This window comes from Heptranchias perlo, chromosome 6 (assembly GCF_035084215.1).
Source record: "Heptranchias perlo isolate sHepPer1 chromosome 6, sHepPer1.hap1, whole genome shotgun sequence".
NCBI lineage: Eukaryota > Metazoa > Chordata > Chondrichthyes > Hexanchiformes > Hexanchidae > Heptranchias > Heptranchias perlo.
In genome coordinates, this window is record NC_090330.1 from 26,722,689 (window position 1) to 26,749,400 (window position 26,712).

General features: G+C 45.2%; 1 protein-coding gene across 4 annotated transcripts in view; it reads right to left on the reverse strand.

Annotated features, from left to right (window-relative positions):
• Positions 1-5,276: 5,276 nt before the first annotated feature.
• b3glcta (beta 3-glucosyltransferase a) overlaps positions 5,277-26,712 on the reverse strand; it is a 251,537-nt gene continuing 230,101 nt past the window's right edge. For all 4 annotated transcript variants that reach the window (XM_067985969.1, XM_067985972.1, XM_067985971.1 and 1 more), the window contains 2 exons: positions 25,587-25,731; positions 5,277-5,769 (listed from right to left, as the gene is read on the reverse strand). In XM_067985969.1, coding sequence (XP_067842070.1) covers positions 5,596-5,769; positions 25,587-25,731 — 319 coding nt within the window. In that variant the 3' untranslated portion in view covers positions 5,277-5,595. The remainder of the gene's footprint in view (positions 5,770-25,586; positions 25,732-26,712) is intronic.

Here is a 26,712-nt window from a genome sequence, read left to right on the forward strand (position 1 = left end):
CATCACTCCTCACATCCACTCAACCTTGCCTGCATGTATTCACCGCCCCTGTCCCCATTCGAACACTACCATGCAACCCAATCCTCATACAATATCATGGCTATGTTGCACACGCACCCTCCCATGCATCTCCTCACGCTCAATCCCACCCACACCAATGCATGCAGCGGCTCACCATGCAACCATCACTCAATCACGCCTCTGTGTTTTGCCTTGATAGGAGAAGAGATGCCAGAACGCCCGGGAGAGGGCACGGACTGGAGGGGGCCCACCACACCAGGTGGCACTAACAGACGCAGAGCAGCAGGCATTGGAGATCAGCCGCACGCTGGAGTGCCTGTCTGTGGCGGATGCCGAGGCTGGGATTGCACAAGCGGACGGTGACAGAAAGCTAACACTCAGCACTCATGATAGCGAATGATCTTAGCATCACTTGGCATCTGCAGCACCTCAACATCTGTCCACATGCCTAATATTGCTCTCTGTTCTCTTGCAGAGCCATCTGCGAGTGCCGTAACTGTGGATGGCGATTCCTCAGAGGACCTGCCGGCCTCTAAGGGTCCATCGTCACATCTGAGCCATGCATCCACTGGCGCAGATACATACACCTCGGTGGGTCCACGTCCTCACTTAGTTGGGCTTGCACATGGTGAGTCACCACGCACACGTGAGCACGAGCAGACCCTGGTGGCAGGGGCAGCCGTGGAGAGTCTGCGTCGGTGGGAGCACTCTTCTCCAGGCTCTGCTCAGCTGGACCCGGATGCTGAACCCAGGGGGCCAGCCGTGAAAAGGAGAGTCGTCGAGGGGCAGCAGCACATTGCCGAGGCACTGGAACAGGTGCCACGCGCACTCTCCACAATCGCGCAGAGGATGTAGTTGAGATTCTGAATGGGCTAAAATTGATAAAGAGGAGGTACTGGAAAAGCTAGCTGTACTTAAAGTAGAAAAGTCACCTGGTCCAAATGGGATGCATCCTAGGTTGCTGAGGGAAGTAAGGGTGGAAATTGCGGAGGTACTGGCCATAATCTTCCAAACATCCTTAGATATGGGGGTGGTGCCAGAGGACTGGAGAATTGTGAATGTTACACCCTTGTTCAAAAAAGGGTATAGGGATAAGCCCAGAAACTACAGACCAGTCAGTTTAACCTCAGTGGTGGGGAAACTTTTGGAAACGATAATCCGGGACAGAATTAGCACTTGGACAAGTTTGGATTGGTTAGGGAAAGCCAGCATGGATTTGTTAAAGGCAAATTATGTTTTTGATGAGGAAACAGAGAGGGTAGATGAGAGCAATGCAGTTGATGTGGTATATATGTACCTTCAAAAGGCGTTTGATAAAGTGCTGCATGATAGACATGTCATCAAGATTGAAGCTCATGGAATAAAATGGGCAGTAGCAGCATGGATACAGAATTGGCTAAGTGACAGGAAACAGTAGTGGTGAACGGTTGTTTTTCGGACTGGTGTACAGTGGTGTTCCCCAGGGGTCAGTACTAGGACCACTGCTTTTATTGATATATATTAGAACTTTAGACATAATAGGAGCAGGAGTAGGCCTTACGGCCCCTCGAGCTTCCACCGCCATTCAATCAGATCATGGCTGATCTTCAACCTGAACTCCACTTTCCCGCCCTATCCCCATATCCCTTGATTCCCCCAGAGTCCAAAAATCTATCCATCTTAGCCTTGAATATAATCAATGACTCAGCATCCACTGCCCTCCAGGGTAGAGAATGCCAAAGATTCACAACCCTCTGCAAAAAGAAACTTCTCCTCATCTCATTCTTGAATGGCCGACCCCTTATCCTGCGACTATGCCCCCTAGTTCTAGATTCTCTAGCCAGGGGAAACAATCTCTCAGCATCTCCCCTGTCATGCTCCCTCATAATCTTATGTTTCAATGAGATCACTTCTCATTCTTCTGAACTCCAGAGAGTATAGGCCCATTCTACTCAACCTCTCCTCATAGGACAACCCTCTCATCCCAGGAATGAATCTAGTGAACCTTTGTTGCATTGCCTCCAAGGCAAGTATATCCTTTCTTAGATAAGGAGACCAAAACTGCACACAGTACTCCAGGTGAGGTCTCACTAAAACCCTGTACAATTGTGGTTAGACTTCCTTACTCTTGTACTCCAACCCCCTTGCAATAAAAGCCAACATGCCATTTGTTTTCCTAATTGCCTGCTGTACCTGCATACTAACTTTTTGTGTTTCTTGTATGAGGACACCCAAGTCTCTCTGAACACCAACATTCAATAGCTTCTCACCATTTAAAAAATATTCTGTTTTTCTATTCTTCCGACCAAAGTGAATAACCTCACATTTCCCTACATTATACTCCATCTGCCACCTTCTTGCCCACTCACTTAATCTGTCTATATCACTTTGCAGACTCTTTGGGCTCAATTTTAATTTGGAAGTGCAGGTGCATTGGGAGCTACAAAAATCAGGGAAATGAGCAGCAGGAAACGAACCTGACTCCAACACGCTGACTTCCACGTCTCACAAAGACCCATCTGGGTGTGTGCGCCGTTCCTGAACCCGGAAGTTCCGCCGGCAATTAAAGCCGGCGGGACGAAATTTGAAGAAGCAAATGTACCTCATGGAGGTACTTAAGGTATTTTATTTCTTACATATTAGGTAGTTAAAACGATTTTCAACTTACCTGGGCGGCTTTCCCACAGCTTCCGATTCACGCCTGGTTAAACCAGGGCTGGATCGGTCAAAAATAAAGTAAATAAATGAAATGAAATAACATTTCACAACGTAAGAAAAACTACCTTTGAAACGATGTCACCTGTAGCCCCTACTCTGATGTCTCTCTGAGGTTCCCCCTCCCGATCTTTGTCACCCCCCGCATCTTTGTCTCCCCCCACACTCTCTCTTGCAGTGCCGAATGATGTCTCTCTCTCTCTTTTTCCCACCCCCCCCCCCCCGGCGTTGCAGCTCCTATCGGCAGCCAGCCTGTCTCTCAGGCTGGCTGCCAGGTGCGAAACCCAGAAATAAGTTTAATGAGCATCAGTTACCGCGTGATCGCATGGGGAAAGTTAAGTTCTTATTTTTCCAGTTTGCCACGTGCCCATTGACCCCTCCCCTCCGCCCGCTGCCATCTCGCCACCCTTTGTGTCCTCCTCACAGCTTACTATCCCACCTAGCTTTATATCATCAGCAAACTTGGATACATTAGACTCGGTCCCTTCATCTAAGTCATTAATATAGATTGTAAATAGCTGAGGCTCACGCACCGATCCTTGCGGCACCCCACTAGTTACAGCCTGCCAACCTGCTCTCTGTTTTCTGTCCTTTAACCAATTCTCTATCCATGCTAATATATTACCCCAAATCCAATAAGCCCTTACCTTGTGTAACCTTTTGTGTGGCACTTTATTGAATGCCTTTTGAAAATCCAAATATGCCACATTCACTGGTTCCCCTTTTTCTACGCTGCTAGTTACATCCTCAAAAAACTCTAATAAATTTGTCAAACATGATTTTCCTTTCATAAAACCATGTTGACTGTGCCTAATCATATTATGATTTTCTAAGTGCCCTGTTACCACTTCCTCAATGGATTCCAGCAATTTCCCGACGACCGATGTCAGGCTAACTGGCCTGTAGTTCCCTGTTTTCTCTCTCCCTCCTTTCTTGACTAGCGGGGTAACATTTGCTACCTTTCAGTCCACTGGGACCGTTCCAGAATTTAGAGAATTTTGGAAGATTATATCCAATGCATCCGCTATCTCTGCAGCCACCTCTTTTAGAACCCTAGGATGTAGGCCATCAGGTCCAGGGGATTTGTCGGCATTTAGTCCCATTAGTTTGTTCTCTAGTGATATTAATTGTTTTAAGTTCCTCACCCTCATTTACCCTTTGGTTCCCCAGTATTTTGGTATGCTTTTTGTATCTTCTGCTGTGAAGACGAGTGCAAAATATTTGTTTAACGCATCTGCCATTTCTGATTCCCCATTATAATTTCTCCTGTCTCAGCCTCTAAGGGACCAACATTTACTTTTGCTACTCTCTTCCTTTTTACATACTTGTAAAAGCTCTTACAATCCGTTTTTATATTTCCTGCTAGTTTACTTTCATATTCTATTTTCTCCCTTTTTATCAATTTTTTGGTCATCCTTTGTTGGTTTCTAAAACTCTCACTATCTCCAGGCTTATTACTCTTCTTGGCAACATTATAGGCCTCTTCTTTCAATCTAATTAATGACTTGGACTTGGACTTGGGTGTACAGGGCACAATTTCCAAATTTGCAGATGACACAAAACTTGGAAGTGTAGTGAACAGTGAGGCTAGTGATAGACTTCAAGAGGATATAGACAGGCTGGTGGCATGGACGGACATGTGGCAGATGAAATTTAACGCAGAAATACGCGAGGTGATACAATTCGGTAGCAAGAATGAGGAGAGGCAATATAAGCTAAAGGGCACAATTCAAAAGTGCACAATTCCAAAAGGGGACAATTCGAAAAGGGGTACAGGAACAGAGAGATCTGGGGGTATATGTATACAAATCGTTGAAGGTGGCAGGGTAAGTTGAGAAAGCGGTTAAAAAAGCATACGGGATCCTGGGCTTTATAAATAGAGGCGTAGAGTACAAAAGTATGGAAGTTATGATGAACCTTTATAAAACACTGGTTTGACCACAACTGGAGTATTGTGTCGAGTTCTGGGCACTGCATTTTAGGAAAGATGTGAAGGCCTTAGAGAGGGTGCAGAAGAGATTTACTAGAATGATTCCAGGGATGAGGGACTTTAGTTACGTGGATAGACTGGAGAAGCTGGGATTGTTCTCCTTGGAACAGAGAAGGTTGAGAGGAGATTTGATAGATGTATTCAAAATCATGAAGGGTCTAGACAGAGTAGATAGAGAGAAACTGTTTCCCTTGGCGGAAGGGTCAAGAACCAGAGGACATAGATTTAAGGTGATTGGCAAATGAACCAAAGGTGGTGTGAGGAAAAACTTTTTTATACAGCGAGTGGTTAGGATCTGGAATGCATTGTCAGAGCAGGTGGTGGAGGAGGCAGATTCAATCACAGCTTTCAAAAGGGAACTGGATAAGTACTTGAAAGGAAAAAATTTGCAGGGCTATGGGGATAGGGCGGGGGAATGGGACTAGCTGTATTGCTCTTGTATAGAGCCGTCACGGACTCAATGGGCCGAATGGCCTCCTACGCTGCTGTAACCTTCCTATGATTCTGGGCGGGTTAGGTTAAAATTACCCCCAGGGTCATTTTTCATAATCACAATCGAAGCAGAAAATAGTATTTTATAAGCAAAACGGTCTTTTATATATATAGATTGGATTTTATTTTTACAAAATTAGACAAATTCTTTTAACATCAAACAGAAAAGCATAGATTGCACAAACCTTTCAGAAATACTGTTTCAAATGCTGCCAAAGAGAATTACAAATACAATTCAGCATTTTACTTAGTAATATAAAAAGTATTAAGCAAAATTATTAATGTGAATAAGCCTTTAGAGGCTGTTTTGAAAATCAGGATGTTTTTGCATCCGGTCTTAGTGAAAACTAAGAACTATTTATTGATATATTAAAAATGCATATTCATTGATAAGGCAATCATAAATCTTCCCTTTCCTTTTTTGGTTTCCTTGTTATTTGGTGTGATACAGGATCATCCTCATTTGCCAGCCAAGTGAGATAGACTTCAACTGGATCAATATTCCAGTGTTTATGGAATGAAATTGGAACCTGGTGTGCAAGATAGTCCTTTGGATAGTCCACTGGGCGTGCCTAGAAAATAGATACAATAGAAAACGTTAGAGATTTTTTTTCTGCTCATGACTGCTAGTTTGTTTAAATTCACTGAGTCATTACGGTTTTATTAGATCTCCCATCAGGGTTCAGATTTTTCAAAGACTACCATCCATAAAGAAGCATCCTATTATTATATTATTTACTTCATTCCTATTACTGTTATATTTTTATTAAGATGATTTTTAAAATAAATTCTACAATAATGTCAGCCTTGGCTCAGTGATAGCACTGAAAGTAACACAGTGGAAGTAAAAGATCCCATGATACTATTCACAGAAGAGTAGGGGAGCTCACCCAGTGTCCTGGCTAACATTTATGCCTCAACCAACATCACTAAAAGAGTTTGTCTGGTCATGTATCTCATTGCTGTTTGTGGGACCTTGATGTGCGCAAGTTGGCTGCTGCGTTTCCTTATGTTACGACAGTGACTACACTTCAAAAAGCATTTCATTGGCTGTAAAGGGCTTTGGGGCATCGTGAGGTCATGGAAGGTGGTATATAAATGTAAGTCCTTTCCTTTTAATAACAAATGGTTTTTTTTGCAAAATCTTGAATTCTTTAGCAGGTAAAACTGAAATAATCAAAAAGCAAATAACAATGTGGAAATACCTTCCATTTCCCCAATCTCCTGTGTACCCTCCAACTTATTAAATCAATATTTTGTTTCCTGTATAAGAAAAATTCCATTATTTTCTAATGTTACTTGTATATATAGCAAAGTAAATGAAAAGAACAAAAGAAGGGAACTGAAATTTGTTATAATATTATTATAATATTGATAATGTTTCAAAATATTACATAGGTTCAGCATTCCACGTGTGGTGTCAAAAAACCAACACTACTCCTATGGAATATTTTTCACATTTTTGATAGATATCAATTACAGCTTTGCTAAAATCCTGTTTTACCTCAATGTCATGAAGTACAAGTCTAAGTGACAGTAGTGTTTATCCATGGTCCTCAACATATGAGATACATGACCAGACAAACTGTTTTAGTGATGTTGGTTGAGGCATAAATGTTAGCCAGGACACTGGGTGAGCTCCCCTACTCTTCTGTGAATAGTATCATGGGATCTTTTACTTCCACTGTTACTTTCAATGCTATCACTAAGCCAAGGCTGACATTATTGAAGAATTTATTTTAAAAAATCATCAATGCTAAGTATGGTTCATAGTGTGCATTTATCTCTGCTGTGAGATCATGAAACATAACTCTTTTTATTCATGTTCCTTAGCACAGCTAACAAGGTTGTACATGTTTATATAGGAATATGTGATCTGAGGTTGAGGTGGCTTTAGCACTTACAGCGGTCAGGTTGTTTCTTAATTGGAACTTTGAGGTCAAGAAAAATAACCACTAATTCTCCTTTTATTACTGGTTTTAGACCAGTACCCGGCTTCCTGAAAATAAATGTTTAATTACTAAAGTTACTATCATGCTTTGAAGTGTTGAAGCACTACTAGAATGACAGAAGCCTACTCATGCAAACCTTGTGATTGCGTGATTTATTTGCACTGGTAGTGCATTATACAAAATGATAAAAGAGAAAGAAATGTAAGCAAGTATCATTAGCCTGCTTCAATGGGTGGTGTTACAAAAATAGGCCATGGGGAAAAAAAGAGGTAGGAACAATCTCTAGAGTAAGCAAACAGACAGTGAGAAGATATGGAAACGGCCACTGGAATTTCCATCACGGTTCTTCTGATCACTTGCTGTAACTTAAGTAAAGATCCGCGGAAGCTCTGGGGAAATGGTGTATACGACTGTTTACACTGCTTCCCCAGGGATCCTGCTGAAGTTACAGTGAGAGATCAGGAGAACCCCATGGAAATTCTTGCCCAGCATTTAGAGTTTCCAAATAAAAGCAAAATGAGCTCTTCCACCTCCTGTTCCGTCCACTCTTTGGTGCAGTAGCCTAATATTTTCAGCATACAATAATTTGTGTCCCCAAAAAATATTTAGTTCTCATCTCTGCAGTTGGGAGAATAGCAATTGGATTGGGAGTCTATTTTTGGGAGGCGCTCTTAGGCTTATAGCGGGACCAATGGGGACATGAGGGAAAATGGGGAAAAACCTGAGGGGGGGAAATCTAAGCTAATGGATCAGCTCAATTTGCCAATAGGACCAATGGATTGAACGTTGTTGGTGAAGACTGAAGTTGGCAAAGGGGGAAGAAGCAAAGAATTCAAAATTTAAAGCTCCAATCAGGAGTGTAATTTGGGAATTCTTGATTACCTGCCAGTTTCCATTATGCACAGAGGAGAGAGATCACCTCCATTATGGTGAATTGGAAGAGGAATTGCAGGTTCTAAAGGGATCATTATTGTCAGTGTGGTGACTATTTCTTATAGTGAGAGTGCACTTTTGTGAACACATCCAATATAGCCACATTAATTCTACAGAAAAAACAAATCTCTATATGGTAACTAATTATTATTTTTAAACAAAAAAATTGTTGTCCTAACGTAAAGCTGGCAATTGAGACAAAATTTCTTTGAGTGAATGTAGAAGTAGATATGGGAAAAAAGTTAGTGATAGGAATATGTTACAGGCCACCACAAGATAAAGCGGTGGATAGAGCTTTAAACTAATAAGGGGTGGGGGGGGGAGGGTTCAGGTAAGGGTAAATTTATAAATCTAAAGAGAATAGTCAAGGGTGTAGAGTAGAATAGCGATTTGGGTAAAAACAAGCATGTGTCAGGAAGGGACAAAGAATTTAACAAAGGTAATCGGGCATTAGTGCCTAAGGTCACATCAGGGAAAAATAGTAAAAAGTTAAAATTAAAGGCGCTTGGCTATAAATTGGGCTGTGTTGCATCCGTTTTTTTTAGGCCTCTGAAGGCCCAAAATGGCGTCCAGAATGTGCGCGCACGCTTCTAGCGTGACGTGTGCTGTACACCAGCTCGGTAAAGGCGTTTGCACATGCGCAGATAACGAACGCCAGTAGTACGTAAAGTAAGGAGAATATGCGTTCGATCAGTGTGCAATGCTGATTTAAAGGGATAGATACCATTGTGGCACTTAAAGCTCCAGCCAATGCACTGTCTTAACCATGAACAGCTGAACATGTCATAGATGGCCTGGTCCCCCACCAGCGCTACTTAAAGGGACCATGCAGGATTTACAGGTTAGTTGCTAGATAATTGCTTCTAGCTGCTGATGCATTTGTACCTGTTTTTGGAGGTCTCCTATACTTGAATACCAGGACTAGGGGATATAGTCGAGAATTTAGAACCAGGACTTGCAGGAGTGAAGTTAGGAAACATTTCTACACGCAAAGTGTGGTAGAAGTTTGGAACGCTCTACTGCAAATGGCAGTTGATCCTAGCTCAATTGTGAATTTTAAATCTGAGATTGATAGATTTTAGTTAACCAAGGGTATTAAGGGATATGGGGCTAAGGTGGGTACATGGAGTTAGGTCACAGACCAACCATAATCGCATTGAATGGCGGAACAGTCTCGAGGGGCTGGATGCCACTGCCACTTGCTGCTTCCTGTTATGCGTCACCTTCTCCCGCAAGAAAGCGGTGAGTGTCCTGCAGGATGTTTGGAAGATGTGCCTGTCATGGTTGATAAGCTGCCAGTGTGTGTGGCCAGTGAATTTTGGGTGTGCAGCTTGGTAATGCATGAGGGTGAGAGGAAGCATTTGATTGGAAGAGTTGAGTACTGATTGAAAGAGTTTGTTGGTATGTGGGTGATGGGGGGGTGTAGTTTTTTTTTTATTCGTTCACGGGATGTGGGCGTCACTGGCAAGGCCGGCATTTATTGCCCATCCCTAATTGCCCTCGAGAAGGTGGTGGTGAGCCGCCTTCTTGAACCGCTGCAGTCCGTGTGGTGACGGTTCTCCCACAGTGCTGTTACGAAGGGAGTTCCAGGATTTTGACCCAGCGACAATGAAGGAACGGCGATATATTTCCAAGTCGGGATGGTGTGTGACTTGGAGGGGAACGTGCAGGTGGTGTTGTTCCCATGCGCCTGCTGCCCTTGTCCTTCTAGGTGGTAGAGGTCGCGGGTTTGGGAGGTGCTGTCGAAGAAGCCTTGGCGAGTTGCTGCAGTGCATCCTGTGGATGGTGCACACTGCAGCCACAGTGCGCCGGTGGTGAAGGGAGTGAATGTTTAGGGTGGTGGATGGGGTGCCAATCAAGCGGGCTGCTTTATCTTGGATGGTGTCGAGCTTCTTGAGTGTTGTTGGAGCTGCACTCATCCAGGCAAGTGGAGAGTATTCCATCACACTCCTGACTTGTGCCTTGTAGATGGTGGAAAGGCTTTGGGGAGTCAGGAGGTGAGTCACTCGCCGCAGAATACCCAGCCTCTGACCTGCTCTTGTAGCCACAGTATTTATATGGCTGGTCCAGTTAGGTTTCTGGTCAATGGTGACCCCCAGGATGTTGATGGTGGGGGATTCGGCGATGGTAATGCCGTTGAATGTCAAGGGGAGGTGGTTAGACTCTCTCTTGTTGGAGATGGTCATTGCCTGGCACTTATCTGGCGCGAATGTTACTTGCCACTTATGAGCCCAAGCCTGGATGTTGTCCAGGTCTTGCTGCATGCAGGCTCGGACTGCTTCATTATCTGAGGGGTTGCGAATGGAACTGAACACTGTGCAGTCATCAGCGAACATCCCCATTTCTGACCTTATGATGGAGGGAAGGTCATTGATGAAGCAGCTGAAGATGGTTGGGCCTAGGACACTGCCCTGAGGAACTCCTGCAGCAATGCCCTGGGGCTGAGATGATTGACCTCCAACAACCACTACCATCTTCCTTTGTGCTAGGTATGATTCCAGCCACTGGAGAGTTTTCCCCCTGATTCCCATTGACTTCAATTTTACTAGGGCTCCTTGGTGCCACACTCGGTCAAATGCTGCCTTGATGTCAAGGGCAGTCACTCTCACCTCACCTCTGGAATTCAGCTCTTTTGTCCATGTTTGGACCAAGGCTGTAATGAGGTCTGGAGCCGAGTGGTCCTGGCGGAACCCAAACTGAGCATCGGTGAGCAGGTTATTGGTGAGTAAGTGCCGCTTGATAGCACTGTCGACGACACCTTCCATCACTTTGCTGATGATTGAGAGTAGACTGATGGGGCGGTAATTGGCCGGATTGGATTTGTCCTGCTTTTTATGGACAGGACATACCTGGGCAATTTTCCACATTGTCGGGTGGATGCCAGTGTTGTAGCTGTACTGGAACAGCTTGGCTAGAGGCGCAGCTAGTTCTGGAGCACAAGTCTTCAGCACTACAGCTGGGATGTTGTCAGGGCCCATAGCCTTTGCTGTATCCAGTGCACTCAGCCGTTTCTTGATATCACGTGGAGTGAATCGAATTGGCCGAAGACTGGCTTCCGTGATGGTGGGGATATCGGGAGGAGGCTGAGATGGATTATCCACTCGGCACTTCTGGCTGAAGATGGTTGCAAACGCTTCAGCCTTGTCTTTTGCACTCATGTGCTGGACTCCGCCATCATTGAGAATGGGGATGTTTGCAGAGCCTCCTCCTCCCGTTAGTTGTTTAATTGTCCACCACCATTCACGACTGGATGTGGCAGGACTGCAGAGCTTTGATCTGATCCGTTGGTTGTGGAATCGCTTAGCTCTGTCTATAGCATGTTGCTTCCGCTGTTTAGCATGCATGTAGTCCTGAGTTGTAGCTTCACCAGGTTGGCACCTCATTTTTCGGTACGCCCGGTGCTGCTCCTGGCATGCTCTTCTACACTCCTCATTGAACCAGGGTTGATCCCCTGGCTTGTTGGTAATGGTAGAGTGAGGAATATGCCGGGCCATGAGGTTACAGATTGTGCTGGAATACAATTCTGCTGCTGCTGATGGCCCACAGCGCCTCATGGATGCCCAGTTTTGAGCTGCTAGATCTGTTCTGAATCTATCCCATTTAGCACGGTGATAGTGCCACACAACACGTTGGATGGTGTGCTCAGTGCGAAGACGGGATTTCATCTCCACGAGGACTGTGCGGTGGTCACTCCTACCAATACTGTCATGGACAGATGCATTTGCGACAGGTAGATTGGTGAGGACGAGGTCAAGTAAGTTTTTCCCTCGTGTTGGTTCGCTCACCACCTGCCGCAGGCCCAGTCTAGCAGCTATGTCCTTCAGGACTCGGCCAGCTCGGTCAGTAGTGGTGCTACCGAGCCACTCTTGGTGATGGACATTGAAGTCCCCCACCCAGAGTACATTCTGTGCCCTTGCTACCCTCAGTGCTTCCTCCAAGTGGTGTTCAACATGGAGGAGGACTGATTCATCAGCTGAGGGAGGACGGTAGGTGGTAATCAGCAGGAGGTTTCCTTGCCCATGTTTGACCTGATGCCATGAGATTTCATGGGGTCCAGAGTCAATGTTGAGGACTCCCAGGGCCACTCCCTCCTGACTGTATATCACTGTACCACCACCTCTGGTGGGTCTGTCCTGCCGGTGGGACAGGACATACCCAGGGATGGTGATGGAAGAGTCTGGCACGTTGGCTGAAAGATATGATTCTGTGAGTATGGCTATGTCAGGCTGTTGCTTGACTGGTCTGTGGGACAGCTCTCCCAATTTTGGCACAAGTCCCCAGATGTTAGTAAGGAGGACCTTGCAGGGTCGACTGGGCTTGGTGTTTTGCCGTTGTCGTGTCCGGTGCCTAGTGGTCCGATGCCGGGTGGTCCGTCCGGTTTTATTCTTATTATGACTTTTCGTAGCGAGATTTTACAACTGAGTGGCTTGCTGGGCCATTAAGAATCAACCACATTGCTGTGGGTCTGGAGTCACATATAGGCCAGACCGGGTAAGGGCGGTAGGCTTCCTTCCCTAAAGGACATTAGTGAACCAGATGGGTTTTTACGACAATCCGGTAGTTTCATGGCCACCATAACTGATACTAGTATTTTAATTCCAGATTTTATTTTAATTGATTGAATTTAATTAATTGAATTTAAATTCGCCAGCTGCCGTGGCAGGATTTGAACTCATGACTCTGGATTTTAGTCCAGGCCTCTAGATTACTAGCCCAGTAATATAACCACTATGCTACCGTACCCGGTGCGTATTGGATGCGGCTAGTAGTGCAGTTGGTCGGAGATACCACTTGACAGTTGACCTCATTCACCTTGATCACTTGTATCAAAGCATTGAACTTCTTCCTGCACTGTATCCATGTCTGTGGTGCTATGCGCCTGGCATTGACTTTGTCCCCTACTGCCTCCCACTACCTCTTGAGCATATGTCTGGAGTGCTTCTTGCCCCCTTGCGGATATAGGATGCCCCTCCTTCTGTCCACCTCTTGCACCAAGGCCTCTAGCACATCATCAGAGAACCTTGGTGCACGATCTCTTACAGGCTCGGTACAAACTCAGATCGGCAGGTTGGTGATGTGGGATTTAGTAGTGCGCAACCTTTATTCAATGTTTCAACATAACTCAACAGTTCGTAAACATAAGGACGGGACCTGCATCTGTGTTTTACGTCTGCGATGTCTGATCTCCATTCAATCTCCGTGCGGACCGGAATCTTATTTTTTGCAAATAAGAGGTGCAGGCTGCCTTTAAGAGGTACGAGCCATTCACGCGATATCAGGGCCTCCCTGCTGGTGAGAAGTCACTGAACAACGCAGCTAGGCCTGGCTGCTCGCGCAAATCACGACTCTCTCGTGCTGCCGGCATCGGAATGACCGGGCGCGGGTTAATTGCGCACTGTAACCTCCGCGCCCAGAATCGGGTGTTATCGAATTTAACCCCCGCTATATGTGAATGCACAAAGCATTTGTAACAAGATAGATGAATTAATGGCACAAATAGAGATAAATGAGTTTGATCTAGTAACCATTACTGAGATGTGGTTCCAGGGTGACCAAGGTTGGGAATTAAATATTCCAGGGTATTTGACTTTTAGAAAAGATAGGCAAAATGGAAAAAGAGGTGGATAGCCCTGATAATAAAGAATGAGATAAAGGTAGTAGTGAGACAGGAACTTAGTTCAGAAAATCAGGATGTAGAATCAGTATGGGTGGAGCTGAGAAATAACAAGGAGCAGAAAACACTGATGTGAGTAGTTTATAGGCCCCCTAACAGTAGTTATAGGGCTCGATTTTAAGAGGGAGGTGGCTTGGCAGTGGGGGTCGACCGGGCGCATGGGTAACGCGCCCAGTGAAATCGGGGTGCTCCGCATGCGATCGCAGCTTAATTGAAGGTACTTACCTTGGCTTCCGGGTTTCGTGCTGGAAAGCTGCGCAGCGGGCGGACTGCGCAGCCGCATCATAGGCTGTCAGCTGGAGGAGTCCTATTTAAAGGGGCCGTCCTCCACTGACTGATGCTGCAGAAAATATGCAAAATTACAGCATGGAGCAGCCCAGGGGAAAGGCTGCTCCCAAGTTTAATGATGCCTCACTCCAGGTCTTACTGGATGGGGTGAGGAGGAGGGGGAGGACAAAGATCTTCTCCCCGGCGGACGGGAGGAAGTGGCCTGCCTCTGCCACCATGGAGGCCTGGCTCGAGGTGGCAGAGGAGGTCACCTGCACCACCAACATACAGTGCAGGAGGCGCTTCAATCACCTAAGTAGGTCAGCCGAAGTGAGTACACTTACTCATTCCCCTACACTCCGTCTGCCTCATCACCGCCCCTACCCCACATCTCCTTCTGCACTGCCAACACAACTCTATTATGTCACTCCTCACACCCACTCAAACCTCATCCTCATCTTACCTGCACTTACTCACCTTGCCAGTACTCATCCCACCACTACCACTCAACCCAATCCTCATACAATCTCATGGCTCTATCTCATACTCAACCCTTTCATGCACCTCTTTCACGGTCAGCCTCACTCAACCTGCCACTACCTGTGCTGCAGCCACAGGGCATGCATCATATATGTGCAGTAGGAAGCGTAAGGCAAACGTGTTGTGAGCATGAAGGGGATGCACAAGGGTGTTTGAGGGTTTGTCATGGTTTTTATTTATATTTAATTTCTGATCAACTCACATTACATATTATATTGTCACCACTACTGCCACGTCTTTGCAAATCTTGTCTGCTTTGTGCAATAATGCCCTTTCCTGAGGATCACAATGAAGACCCACAACTGACGTCATCCATTGTGTCACTGCAAAGTGGGTGTGGGTGTATTTGCAGGGCTCTTTTGTGCAGACGACTGAGAGAAGTCGGCAATATCCCCGGTGGCACCCTGGAAGGATGCGGAGGAGAAGTTGTTGAGGGCAGCGGTGACTTTGACAGCGACAGGTAAGAAGATGGTGCTCGAGCCAGCCGGGAGCAGCTCGGCATGAAGGAGGCTGCAGATGTCCATGACTACATGTCGAGTGACACTGAGCCTCCGTATGCACTGCTGCTCAGAGAGGTCCAGGAAGCTGAGCCTCGGTCTGTAGACCCTGTGGCGAGGGTAGTGCCTTCTGCAATACATCTCTCTCTGCCATTGCCCTCCCTCCTGCAGTGCAGATGGATGTGTCACAGCACTGTGTTGTGGAGCTCCACCTGTCAGAGGTGGACGGCATGGCCGGTGATGCTGTTCGTCCTCCGAGGAGGTCATGACTGCAGCTATGGCGGCCCCCATCCGGAAGATGTACGTTTGAGGGTCCCGCAAGGTAGGTAAATGTGTCTGCACACTGGGGTTAAGGTTGCAAGTTTGTGAATTTTATTGTTAGGAGGAGGGTGGTGGTGGCCAAACTTTGTCCAAAGTGACAGAGTGGCCTCCTGCAATGAGTGAGGGTCTCCCCCCACCACCTGTCAAATGGACCTTTGCAGCTGTCACAGGCTGGTGGCTGCAACACATCCATTTCAACTGGGAGTGTTTCCACCAGTACGGGAAACAGTCTCAGTTGAGTTGAAAATCCCATCCCTCCTAAAATAGCATGTCAATCAGGTCTGCTAACGACCTGAAGTATCTACTTAATTAGTTTAAGTGGCATCCCGCTGGCTTTAATTGCCGGCGGGAGTCCCGCATGCGGGAGCTGCGCGCACATGTAAGCGCGTTACTGGGGAACCCGGAAGTGGGTGGGTTGGAGCCGGGCTCCGGACCCGCTCCGGGAAACCCCGATATTCGGAGCCCCCCCCAGCCACGAACCCGCCAGCTCGGAGGTCTGAAAATCGAGCCCATAGTGATGGACAGAGTATAAATCAGGAATTTAGAGGAGCATGTAACAAGGGTAATGCAATAATCGTGGGGTACTTTAATCTTCATACAGACTGGGCAAACCAAATTGGCAAAAGTTGTTTGGAGGACGAGTTCATGGAATGCATTCGAGACAGCTTTTGAGAACAATATGTCGAGAAACCAACTAGGGAACAGCCTATTTTACATGTAGTATTGCGTAATGAGACAGGGTTAATTAGTAATCTTATAGTTAAGGATCCTCTGGGGCAGAGTGATCATAATATGATAGAATTTCATATTGAGTTTGAGAGTGATATAGTTAAGTCCGAAACTAGGGACTTAAATTTAAACAAAGCCAATTACGTAGGTATGAGGGGTGAGTTGCCTAAGGTAGATTGGGAAATTAAATTAAGAGATATGATGGCAGATAAGCAATGGCAAATATTTAAAGAAATAATTCATAATTTTCAACGAGTATACATTCCCTTAAGGAATAAAAATTCCACGGGAAAAGTGATCCAACCATGGCTAACTAGAGAAGTTAAAGATAGTATTAGATTAAAAGAAGAGGCTTACAATGTTGGCAAAAAGATTAGTAAGCCTGAGGATTGGGAGGGTTTTAGAAATCAGCAAAAGATTGATAAAGAGGGAGAAAATAGAATGAGAGTAAACTAGCAAGAAATATAAAAACTGATTGTAAGAGCTTCTATAAGTATGTAAAAAGGAAGAGATTAGCAAAAGTAAAAGCAGAGACAGGAGAAATCATAATGGGGAATAAGGAAATTGCAGAGAAGTTAAACAAATATTTTGAATCTGTCTTCACAGTAGAAGACACAAAAAACATACTGGAAATAGTGGGGAACCAAGAATCTAATGAGGGTGAGAAACTTAAAGTAATTAAGATTAGTAAAGAAAAAGTACTCGAGAAATTAACGGGGCTAAAAGCCGACAAATCCCCTGGACCTGATGGCCTACATCCTAGGGTTCTAAAAGGTGTTCTGCAGAGATAGTGGATGCATTGGTTTTGATCTTCCAGAATTCCCTAGATTCCAGTGGATTGGAAGGTAGCAAATGTAACCCCGCTATTCAAGAAAGGAGGGAGAGAGAAAACAGGGAATTATAGGCCAGTTAGCCTGACATCAGTAGTAGGGAAAATGCTAGAGTCTGTTATTAAGGACATAGTAACAGGGCACTTAGAAAATCATAATATGATTAGGCAGAGTCAACATGGTTTTATGAAAGGGAAATCATGTTTGACAATCTATTAGAGTTTTTTGAAGGTGTAACTAGCAGGGTAGATAGTTGTCTTTCGTCCTCCAAACAGTAGTGGTAATGTAGGGGACGGCATCAAACAGGAAATTAGAGATGCATGTAACAAGGGTACTACAATAATCATGGGTGACTTTAATTTACATATAGACTGGCCAAACCAAATTAGCAATAATACTGTGGAGGATGAATTCCTGGAGTGTGTACAAGATGGTTTTTGGGACCAATATGTTGAGGAGCCAACCAGGGAACAGGCTATCCTAGATTGGGTATTGTGCAATGAGAAGGGGTTAATTAATAATCTTGTTGTGCGGGGTCCTTTCAGGAAGAGTGACCAAAACACGATAGAATTCTTCATTAAGATGGAAAGTGAAGTAGTCCAATCCGAAACAAAAGAAACTACGAAAGTATGAGGAGTGAGTTGGCTATGCTAGGTAGGGGAGCTTCATTAAAAGGCATGATGGTGGATAGGCAATAGCTAACATTTAAGGAACGAATGCATGAATTACAACAGTTATACATTCCTTTCTGGCGCAAAAACACAAAAGGAAAAGCAGCCCAACCATGGCTAACTAAAGAAATTAAGGATAGTATTAGATCCAAAGAGGAGTCATATAAAGTTGCAGAAAAAGTAGCAAGCCTGACGTTTGGGAGTAGTTTAGAATTCAGCAAAAAAGAACCAAGAGATTGATTAAGAGGGGGGAAAAATATAGAATGAGAGTAAACTTGCAAGGAACATAAAAGTGGACTGTAAAAGCTTCCACAAGTATGTAAAAAGAAAAAGATTAGTGAAGACAAATGTACGTCCATTACAGTCAGAAACGGGAGAATTTTTAATGAGGAACAAGGAAATGGCAGAGCAATTAAACAAATACTTTGGTTCAGTCTTCACGGAAGAGGACACAAATAACTTCCCAGAAATGCTAGGGAACCAAGGGACTAGTGAGAAGGAGGAATTAAAGGAAATTAGTATTAGTAAAAAAATAGTCCTGGAGAAATTAATGGGACTGAAAGCCGATAAATCCCCAGGGCCTGATAATCTGCATCCCAGAGTACTAAAAGAAGTAGCCATGGAAATAGTGGATGCATTAGTTGTCATCTTCCAAAATTCTATAGATTATAGAACAGTTCCTGCAGATTGGAGGTTGGCAAATGTAACTCCACTATTTAAAAAGGAGGGAGAGAAAACAGGGAACTCCACACCAGTTAGCCTAACATCAATATTAGGGAAAATGCTAGGGCCCGATAATAGGAGGGCGGCGGGTTTGCAGCGGGGGGTTGACTGGGCGCGATTCCATAACCAACGGATCAGATCAAAGCTCTGCAGTCCTGCCACATCCAGTCGTGAACGGTGGTGAACAATTAAACAACTAATGGGGGGAGGAGGCTCCGTAAACATCCCCATCCTCAACGATGGCGGAGTCCAGCACGTGAGTGTAAAAGACAAGGCTGATGCGTTTGCAACCATCTTCAGCCAGAAGTGCCGAGTGGATGATCCATCTCGGCCTCCTCCAGTCTTCAGCCAATTCGATTCACTCCACGTGATACCAAGAAATGGCTGAGTGCACTGGATACTGCAAGGGCTATGGGCCCCGACAAGATCCCAGCTGTAGTGCTGAAGACTTGTGCTCCAGAACTAGCTGCGCCTCTGCCAAGCTGTTCCAGTACAGCTACAACACTGGCATCTACCCGACATTGTGGAAAATTGCCCAGGTATGTCCTGTCCACAAAAAGCAGGACAAATCCAATCTGGCCAATTACCGCCCCATCAGTCAACTCTCAATCATCAGCAAAGTGATGGAAGGTGTCGTCGACAGTGCTATCAAGCGACACTTACTCACCAATAACCTGCTCACCGATGCTCAGTTTGGGTTCCGCCAGGACCGCTTGGCTCCAGACCTCATTACAGCCTTGGTCCAAGCATGGACAAAAGAGCTGTATTCCAGAGGTGAGGTGAGAGTGACTGCCCTTGATATCAAGGCAGCCTTTGACTGAATTTTTAAAAAATTCGTTCACGGGATGTGGGCGTCGCTGGCGAGGTCGGCATTTATTGCCCATCCCTAATTGCCCTCGAGTGTGGCACCAAGGATCCCTAATAAAATTGAAGCCAATGGGAATCAGGGGGAAAACTCTCCAATGGCTGGAGTCATACCTAGCACAAAGGAAGATGGTAGTGGTTGTTGGTGGCCAATCATCTCAGCCCCAGGACATTGCTGCAGGAGTTCCTCAGGGCAGTGTCCTAGGCCCAACCATCTTCAGCTGCTTCATCAATGACCTTCCCTCCATCATAAGGTCAGAAATGGGGATGTTCGCTGATGATTGCACAGTGTTCAGTTCCATTCGCAACCCCTCAGATAATGAAGCAGTCCAAGCCCGCATGCAGCAAGACCTGGACAACATCCAGGCTTGGGCTGAGAAGTGGCAAGTAACATTCGCGCCAGACAAGTGCCAGGCAATGACCATCTCCAACAAGAGAGAGTCTAACCACCTCCCCTTGACATTCAACGGCATTACCATCGCCGAATCCCCCACCATCAACATCCTGGGGGTCACCATTGACCAGAAACTTAACTGGACCAGCCATATAAATACTGTGGCTACAAGAGCCGGTCAGAGGCTGGGTATTCTGCAGCGAGTGACTCACCTCCTGACTCCCCAAAGCCTTTCCACCATCTACAAGGCACAAGTCAGGAGTGTGATGGAATACTCTCCACTTGCCTGGATGAATGCAGCTCCAACAACACTCAAGAAGCTCGACATCATCCAGGACAAAGCAGCCCACTTGATTGGCACCCCATCCACCACCCTAAACATTCACTCCCTTCACCACCAGCGCACAGTGGCTGCAGTGTGTACCAATCACAGGATGCACTGCAGTAACTCGCCAAGGCTTCTTCGACAGCACCTCCCAAACCCGCGACCTCTACCACCTAGAAGGACAAGAGCAGCAGGTACATGGGAACAACACCACCTGAACGTTCCCCTCCAAGTCACTCACCATCCTGACTTGGAAATATATCGCCGTTCCTTCGTCGTCGCTGGGTCAAAATCCACTAACTCCCTTCCTAACAGCGCTGCGGGAGAACCTTCACCACACGGACTGTAGCGGTTCAAGAAGGCGGCTCACCACCACCTTCTGAAGGGCAATTAGGGATGGGCAATAAATGCCGGCCTCGCCAGCGACGCCCACATCCCATGAACGAATAAATAAAAACTTACTTGTGCTTCCGGGTTTCGCGCTGGAAAGCTGCGCTGCGGGCGGACTGCGCATGCGCAGCATAGGAGCCTATTTAAAGGGGCAGTCCTCCACTGACTGATGCTGCAGGAAAAAAGGAAAAATTACAGCATGGAGCAGCCCAGGGGGAAGTCTGCTCCCAGGTTTAATGATGCCTCACTCCAGGTATTATTGGATGGGGTGAGGAGGAGGGGGAGGACAGAGATCTTCACCCCGGCGGGCGGGAAGAAGCGGCCTGCCTCTGCCACCAAGAAGGCCTGGCTCGAGATGGCAGAGGAGGTCACCTGCACCACCAACATATCGCGCACCTGCATACAGTGCAGGAGGTGCTTCAATCACCTAAGTAGGTCAGCCGAAGTGAGTACACTTACTCATTCCCCTACACTCCATCTGCCATATCACCGCCCCCACCCCACATCTCCTTCTGCATTGCCAACACTACTCTATCACATCACTCCTCACACCCACTCAAAGCTCATCCTCGTCTTACCTGCACTTACTCACCTCGCCAGTACTCATCCCACCACTACTACTCAACCCAATCCTCATACAATCTCATGGATCTGTCTCATACTCACCCTCTCATGCATCTCTTTCACGGTCAGCCTCACTCAACCTGCCACTACCTGTGCTGCAGCCACAGGGCATGTATCATATATGCGCAGTAGGAAGTGTAAGGCAAACATGTTGTGAGCATGAAGGGGATGCACAAGGGTGTTTGAGGGTTTTTACCTATATTTAATTTCTGATCAACTCACATAACATATTATATTGTCACCACTACTGCCACGTCTTTGCAAATCTTAGTCTGGTTTGTGCAATAATGCCCTTTCCTGAGGATCATTATGAAAACCCAAAACTGACGCCACCCATTGTGCCACTGCAGAGTGGGTGTAGGTGTATTTGCAGGGCTCTTTTGTGCAGACGACTGAGAGACGTCGGCGATGTCCCCGGTGGCACCCTGGAAGGATGCGGAGGAGAAGTTGTTGAGGGCAGTGGTGACTTTGACAACGACAGGTAAGAAGATGGTGCTCGGGCCAACCGGGAGCAGCTCGGCATGAAGGAGGCTGCAGATGTCCATGACTACATGTCAAGTGACTCTGAGCCTCCGTGTGCAATGCTGCTCAGAGAGGTCCAGGAAGCTGAGCCTCGGTCTGTAGACCCTGTGGCGAGGGTAGTGCCTTCTGCAATACATCTCTCTCTGCCATTGCCCTCCCTCCTGCTGTGCAGATGGATGTGTCACAGAACTGTGTTGTGGGGCTCCACGTGTCAGAGGTGGACGGCGTGGCCGGCGAGGCTGGTGATGCTGTTCGTCCTCCGAGGAGGTCATGACTGCAGCTACGGCGGCCCCCATCTGGAAGATGTACATTTGAGGGGGTCCGCAAGGTAGGTACATGTGTCTGGACACCGGGGTAAGTGTGCAAGTTGGTGAATTTTATTGTTAGGAAGGGTGCTGGAGGCCAAACTTTGTCCAAAGTGTTTCCCCCAGTACGGGAAACAGTCCCAGTTATTTGCAAAATCCCACCCCTCCTAAAATGTCATGTTAATCAGTTCTCTAAACGACCTGAAATACCTTAATGATTAGTTTAAGTGGCACCCCGCCGGCTTTAATTGCCAGCGGAAGTCCCACATGCGGGGGCTGCGTGCGCATGTCAGCGAGTCACTGGGGAACCCGGAAGTGGGCGGGTTTGGAACTGGGCTCCAGACCCGCCCCGGGAATCCCCGATTTTCGCAGCCCCCCCCGCCACGAACGCACCTGCTCGGGGGTGCGAAAATCGAGCCCCTAGAGTCTATTATAAAGGATGTGATAACAGGACACTTAGAAAATATCAATGGGATTAGACAAAGTCAACATGGATTTATGAAAGGGAAATCATGTTTCACAAACCTACTGGAGTTTTTTGACGATATAACTGGTAGAATAGGTAAAGGAGAATCAGTGGGTGTGGTGTATTTGGATTTTCAGAAGGCCTTTGATAAAGTCCCACATAAGAGGTTAGTGTGCAAAATTAAAGCACATGGGATTGGGGGTAATATACTGGCATGGATTGAAAATTGGTTAACAGACAGGAAACAGAAAGTAGGAATAAATCGGTCTTTTTCAGGATGGTAGGCAGTGACTAATGGGGTACCACAGGGATCAGTGCTTGGGCCCCAGCTATTCACAATATATATCAATGATTTGGATGAGGGAACCAAATGTAATATTTCCAAGTTTGCTCACGACGCAAAACTAGGTGGGATTGTGAGTTGTGAGGGGGATGCAAAGAGTCTTCAAGATGATTTAGACAAGTTGAGTGAGTGGGCAAATACATGGCAGATGCAGTATAATGTGGATAAATGTGAAGTTATCCACTTCGGAAGGGAAAACAGAAAGGCAGAGTATTATTTAAATGGTGATAGATTGGGAAATGTTGATGTACAAAGGGACCTGGGTGTCCTTGTACACCAGTCACTGAAAGCAAACATGCAGGTGCAGTAAACAGTTAGGAAGGCAAATGGTATGATGGCCTTCATTGCAAGAGGATTTGAGTACAGGATCAAGGATGTCTTACTGCAGTTATACAGGGCCTTGGTGAGACCACACCTGGAGTATTGTGTGCAGTTTTGGTTTCCTTACCTAAGAAAGGATATACTTGCCATAGAGGGAGTGCAGCGAAGGTTTGCCAGACTGATTCGTGGGATGGCAGGACTGTCGTATGAGGAGAGATTGGGTTGCCTAGGCTTGTATTCACTACAGTTTAGAAGAATGAGAGGGGATCTCATTGAAACGTATAAAATTCTGACAGGTCTAGACAGGCTGGATGCAGGGAGGATGTTTCCCTTAGTTGGGGGGTCTAGAACGAGGTGTCACAGTCTCAGGATACGGGGTAGGACATTTAGGACTGAGATGAGAAGAAATTTCTTCACTCAGAGGGTGGTGAACCTGCGGAATTCTCTACCAGAGAAGGCTGTGGAGGCCAAGTCACTGAATATATTTAAGAAGGAGATAGATAGATTTCTGGATAAAATAGGCATCAAGGGTTATGGGGAGAGAGCGGGAATATGGTATTGAGATAGAGGATCAGCCATGATCATAATGAATGGCGGAGCAGGCTCGAAGGGCCGAAGGGCCTACTCCTGCTCTTATTTTCTATGTTTCTAGATAAGGGGGAACCAGTGGATGTAGTATATTTGGATTTTCAAACGGCGTTCAATAAGATGCCACATAAAAGGTGGTTACACAAGATTAATTAGGGCTCATGGGATTGGGGGTAATATATTAGCATGGATTAAGGATTGGTTAACTGACAGAAAAGAAAGAAAGGCTTGCATTTATATAGCATCGTTCACAACCTCAGGATGTCCCACAGTGCTTTACAATCGAATGAAGTGCTTTTTTTTAAAAAGTGTAGTCACTTTTGTAATGTAGGAAACAGAGAGCAGGGATGAATCGGTCATTTTCGGGTTGGCAGGTTGTAACTAGTGGGGTGCCACAAAGATCAATGCTTGAGCCTTAACTGTTTACAGTATATATTAACGACATATATGAGGGGACCGAGTGTAATGTATCCAAGTTTACTGACAATACAAAGCTGGGTGGGAAAATAAGCTGTGAGGAGGATGCAAAGAGGCTGCAAAAGGATATCGACAGGTTAAGTGAGTGGGCGAGGTGGCGGCAGATGGAGTATAATGTGGGGAAATGTGAAATTATCAACTTTGGTAGGAAGAATAGAAAAGCAGAATTATTTTTTTAAAAAGGTGAGAGACACAGAAATGTTGGTAGTCAGGGGGTTTTGGGTGTCCTTGTACACGAATCACAGAAAGTTAACATGCAGGTACAGCAAGCAATTAGGAAGCCCAATGGTACGTTAGCCTTTATTGCAAGGGGGTTGGAGTGTAAGAGTAAGGAGATCTTGCTGCAATTATATAGGGTTCTGGAATACTGTGTACAGTTTTGGTCTCCTTGCCGAAGGAAGGATATACTTGCCTTAGAGGGGGTGCAATGAAAGTTCACTAGACAGATTCCTGGGATGAGAGGGTTGTTCTATGAGGAGAGATTGAGTAGAATGGGCCTATACTCTCTGGACTTTAGAAGAATGAGAGGTGATCTCATTGAAGGTTTAGGAAGCTGAAACTAAACAAGGCTCTGACAATTTCCATCCAAGGGTGCTACTGGAATTAGCTGATTGCAGATCCCTTCATTCTTAGCTTTCAAAACTCATCAGAATTGAACACCATCCTAATGGATTAGAAAATAACAACTGTGACCTCCATCTTTAAAAAAGGGAATGTACCCCTAAGCTTCACCTCAATTGTGGGAAAATGTTCAAGACTCTGATGATAGATAGCATCAGGAATTTTCTAAAAGGAGAGGGTCTGATCAGAGAGCCAGCATGGGATCACAATGAGCCGATTATCTATTCTGAGACTTTACTCTCTGAGGAAGAGGAGCATGAGGGGAGACTTAAAAAGAGTTTCACAGGTATTAAGAGTTTGGATCCAGGATCGTCCTTCTGTTGGCTTCAGGATTCGAGGACTAGTGGGATACAGTTTAAAGTTAAACATGTGAAAAAAAAGTAGGAAATTTAGGTAACATTTTTTAGTAAAAGGGTGATAGAATTGTGGAACAAGTATACCAGTGGGTGCTGGAACAGAAAGCCGTGGCAGATTTTTTAAAAAAGGTCGGCTTAATTCCAAGTAGAAAAGGGGATCACAATGCTATTAGTTCCAAAATCACGGTAAGGAAACTGATGGGTGGTTTAGAAGGGTTGGTCATATAAAACATTACTATCTTACGATACTTGAGGTTCCACTATATTTGGCAAAAAATTAAAAACATGTCAACATTTAATTCATTTGCAAAACAATGCATAGACTGCTGTAATGTAATTTTTAATTTCCAGAGCCTAATTAAAAGCACTGAACATAGATAAGTGAAATAAAAACAAATTGCTGGAAATACACGAGGTTTGTCAGCATCTGAAAATAAAGGATTAACATTTTGAAGAACACCTGAAACTTTAACCTAACTTTTCTCTTTTCTGACGCTGACAGGCCTCCAGCATTTGCAGTTTTTTCCCCCTTTTTTATATACACATAAAAACCCTTCATCTTATTTGCAAGTAATTAAAGTAGTGAGTTTGTTACTTCTAGTTTGCAATACATTTTTTTTTGTACTGACAAGAGACCATTGCAAAGTGAGGATTACCTGGTGGAAAAGAGGACTGTGTGTTACTGGGATACCAAGGCTGTTGAAGCACATTCCCAGAACCATATCATCAGGTGCATCATTACTGTAACAACTGCATCCACTCGCAAGTAATTGCTTTACTGCTTCTCTGCTAAAGACAATTCTATACAAAAAGAAAGAAAGGGAATGAGCTGTAACTGGGAACTGGAAAATGATACATTAGATTAATTTAAAACATCATTTTAGTTTTATCTTATTGGTATTATTTAACAGAGCCTTGATCTTTCATGTTTGAAGTCTGTTAGTAAATTCAGATGTTTCTGGATGCCACTGATTCTAAAATTGATGCTAGTGATTATTTCAGTGAAAAAGTTGATGTGACTGCAATTTCTGGAGGAGGAAGTTCATACCCCTTGATTTTATGGGCAAGACTAAATGGCATTCTAGTTTGTTTATTGCATTAACCTTTGTGGTCAAGTACCGGGAAATGACTTGTGGCATGATATTGGTGGTAAGGGAATCGAAAAATGGAAAAGCAAAAATGTTGTGATGTTAGTCTATGAAAGATGCTCATTAGCTCAATCCATGACACAACAAAAGATAGCTAACCAGTGTTGATTTAATACACTGCAGTTGTCAAAGAGCACTAAGAGCAACATAAGAACACAAGAAAGCATGAAGAAAGGAAGGCCATTCAGTTTATCAAGCCAATTCATTACATGGGATAACGATGGAGTAGTGATTATGTTACTGAACTAGTAATCCAGAGGAGTAGACTAATAATCCAGAGAATGTGAGTTCAAATCCTGTAATGGCAATTTGAGAATTAAAATTCAGTTTAAAAGAAATAAAAAGCTGGTATCAGTAAAAGTGAAGCTGTCAGATTATTATAAAAACCCAACTGGTTCACTAATGTCTTTTAGAGAAGGAAACCTGCCGTCCATACCTGGTCTGGCGTATAAGTGACTTCAGTCCCACACTTGACTCTTAACTTCCCATTATTAATTTCTATTTTTTACACAATCTACCATATAGTTAAGTGTTAAAGGAAGAGTAAATAATTGAACACTTAGCTTTTGATCCTCGGTTAATTTATTTAGCATCTTCTTCCACCTCTGCACCTAATTTCCACTCTCACCAAATT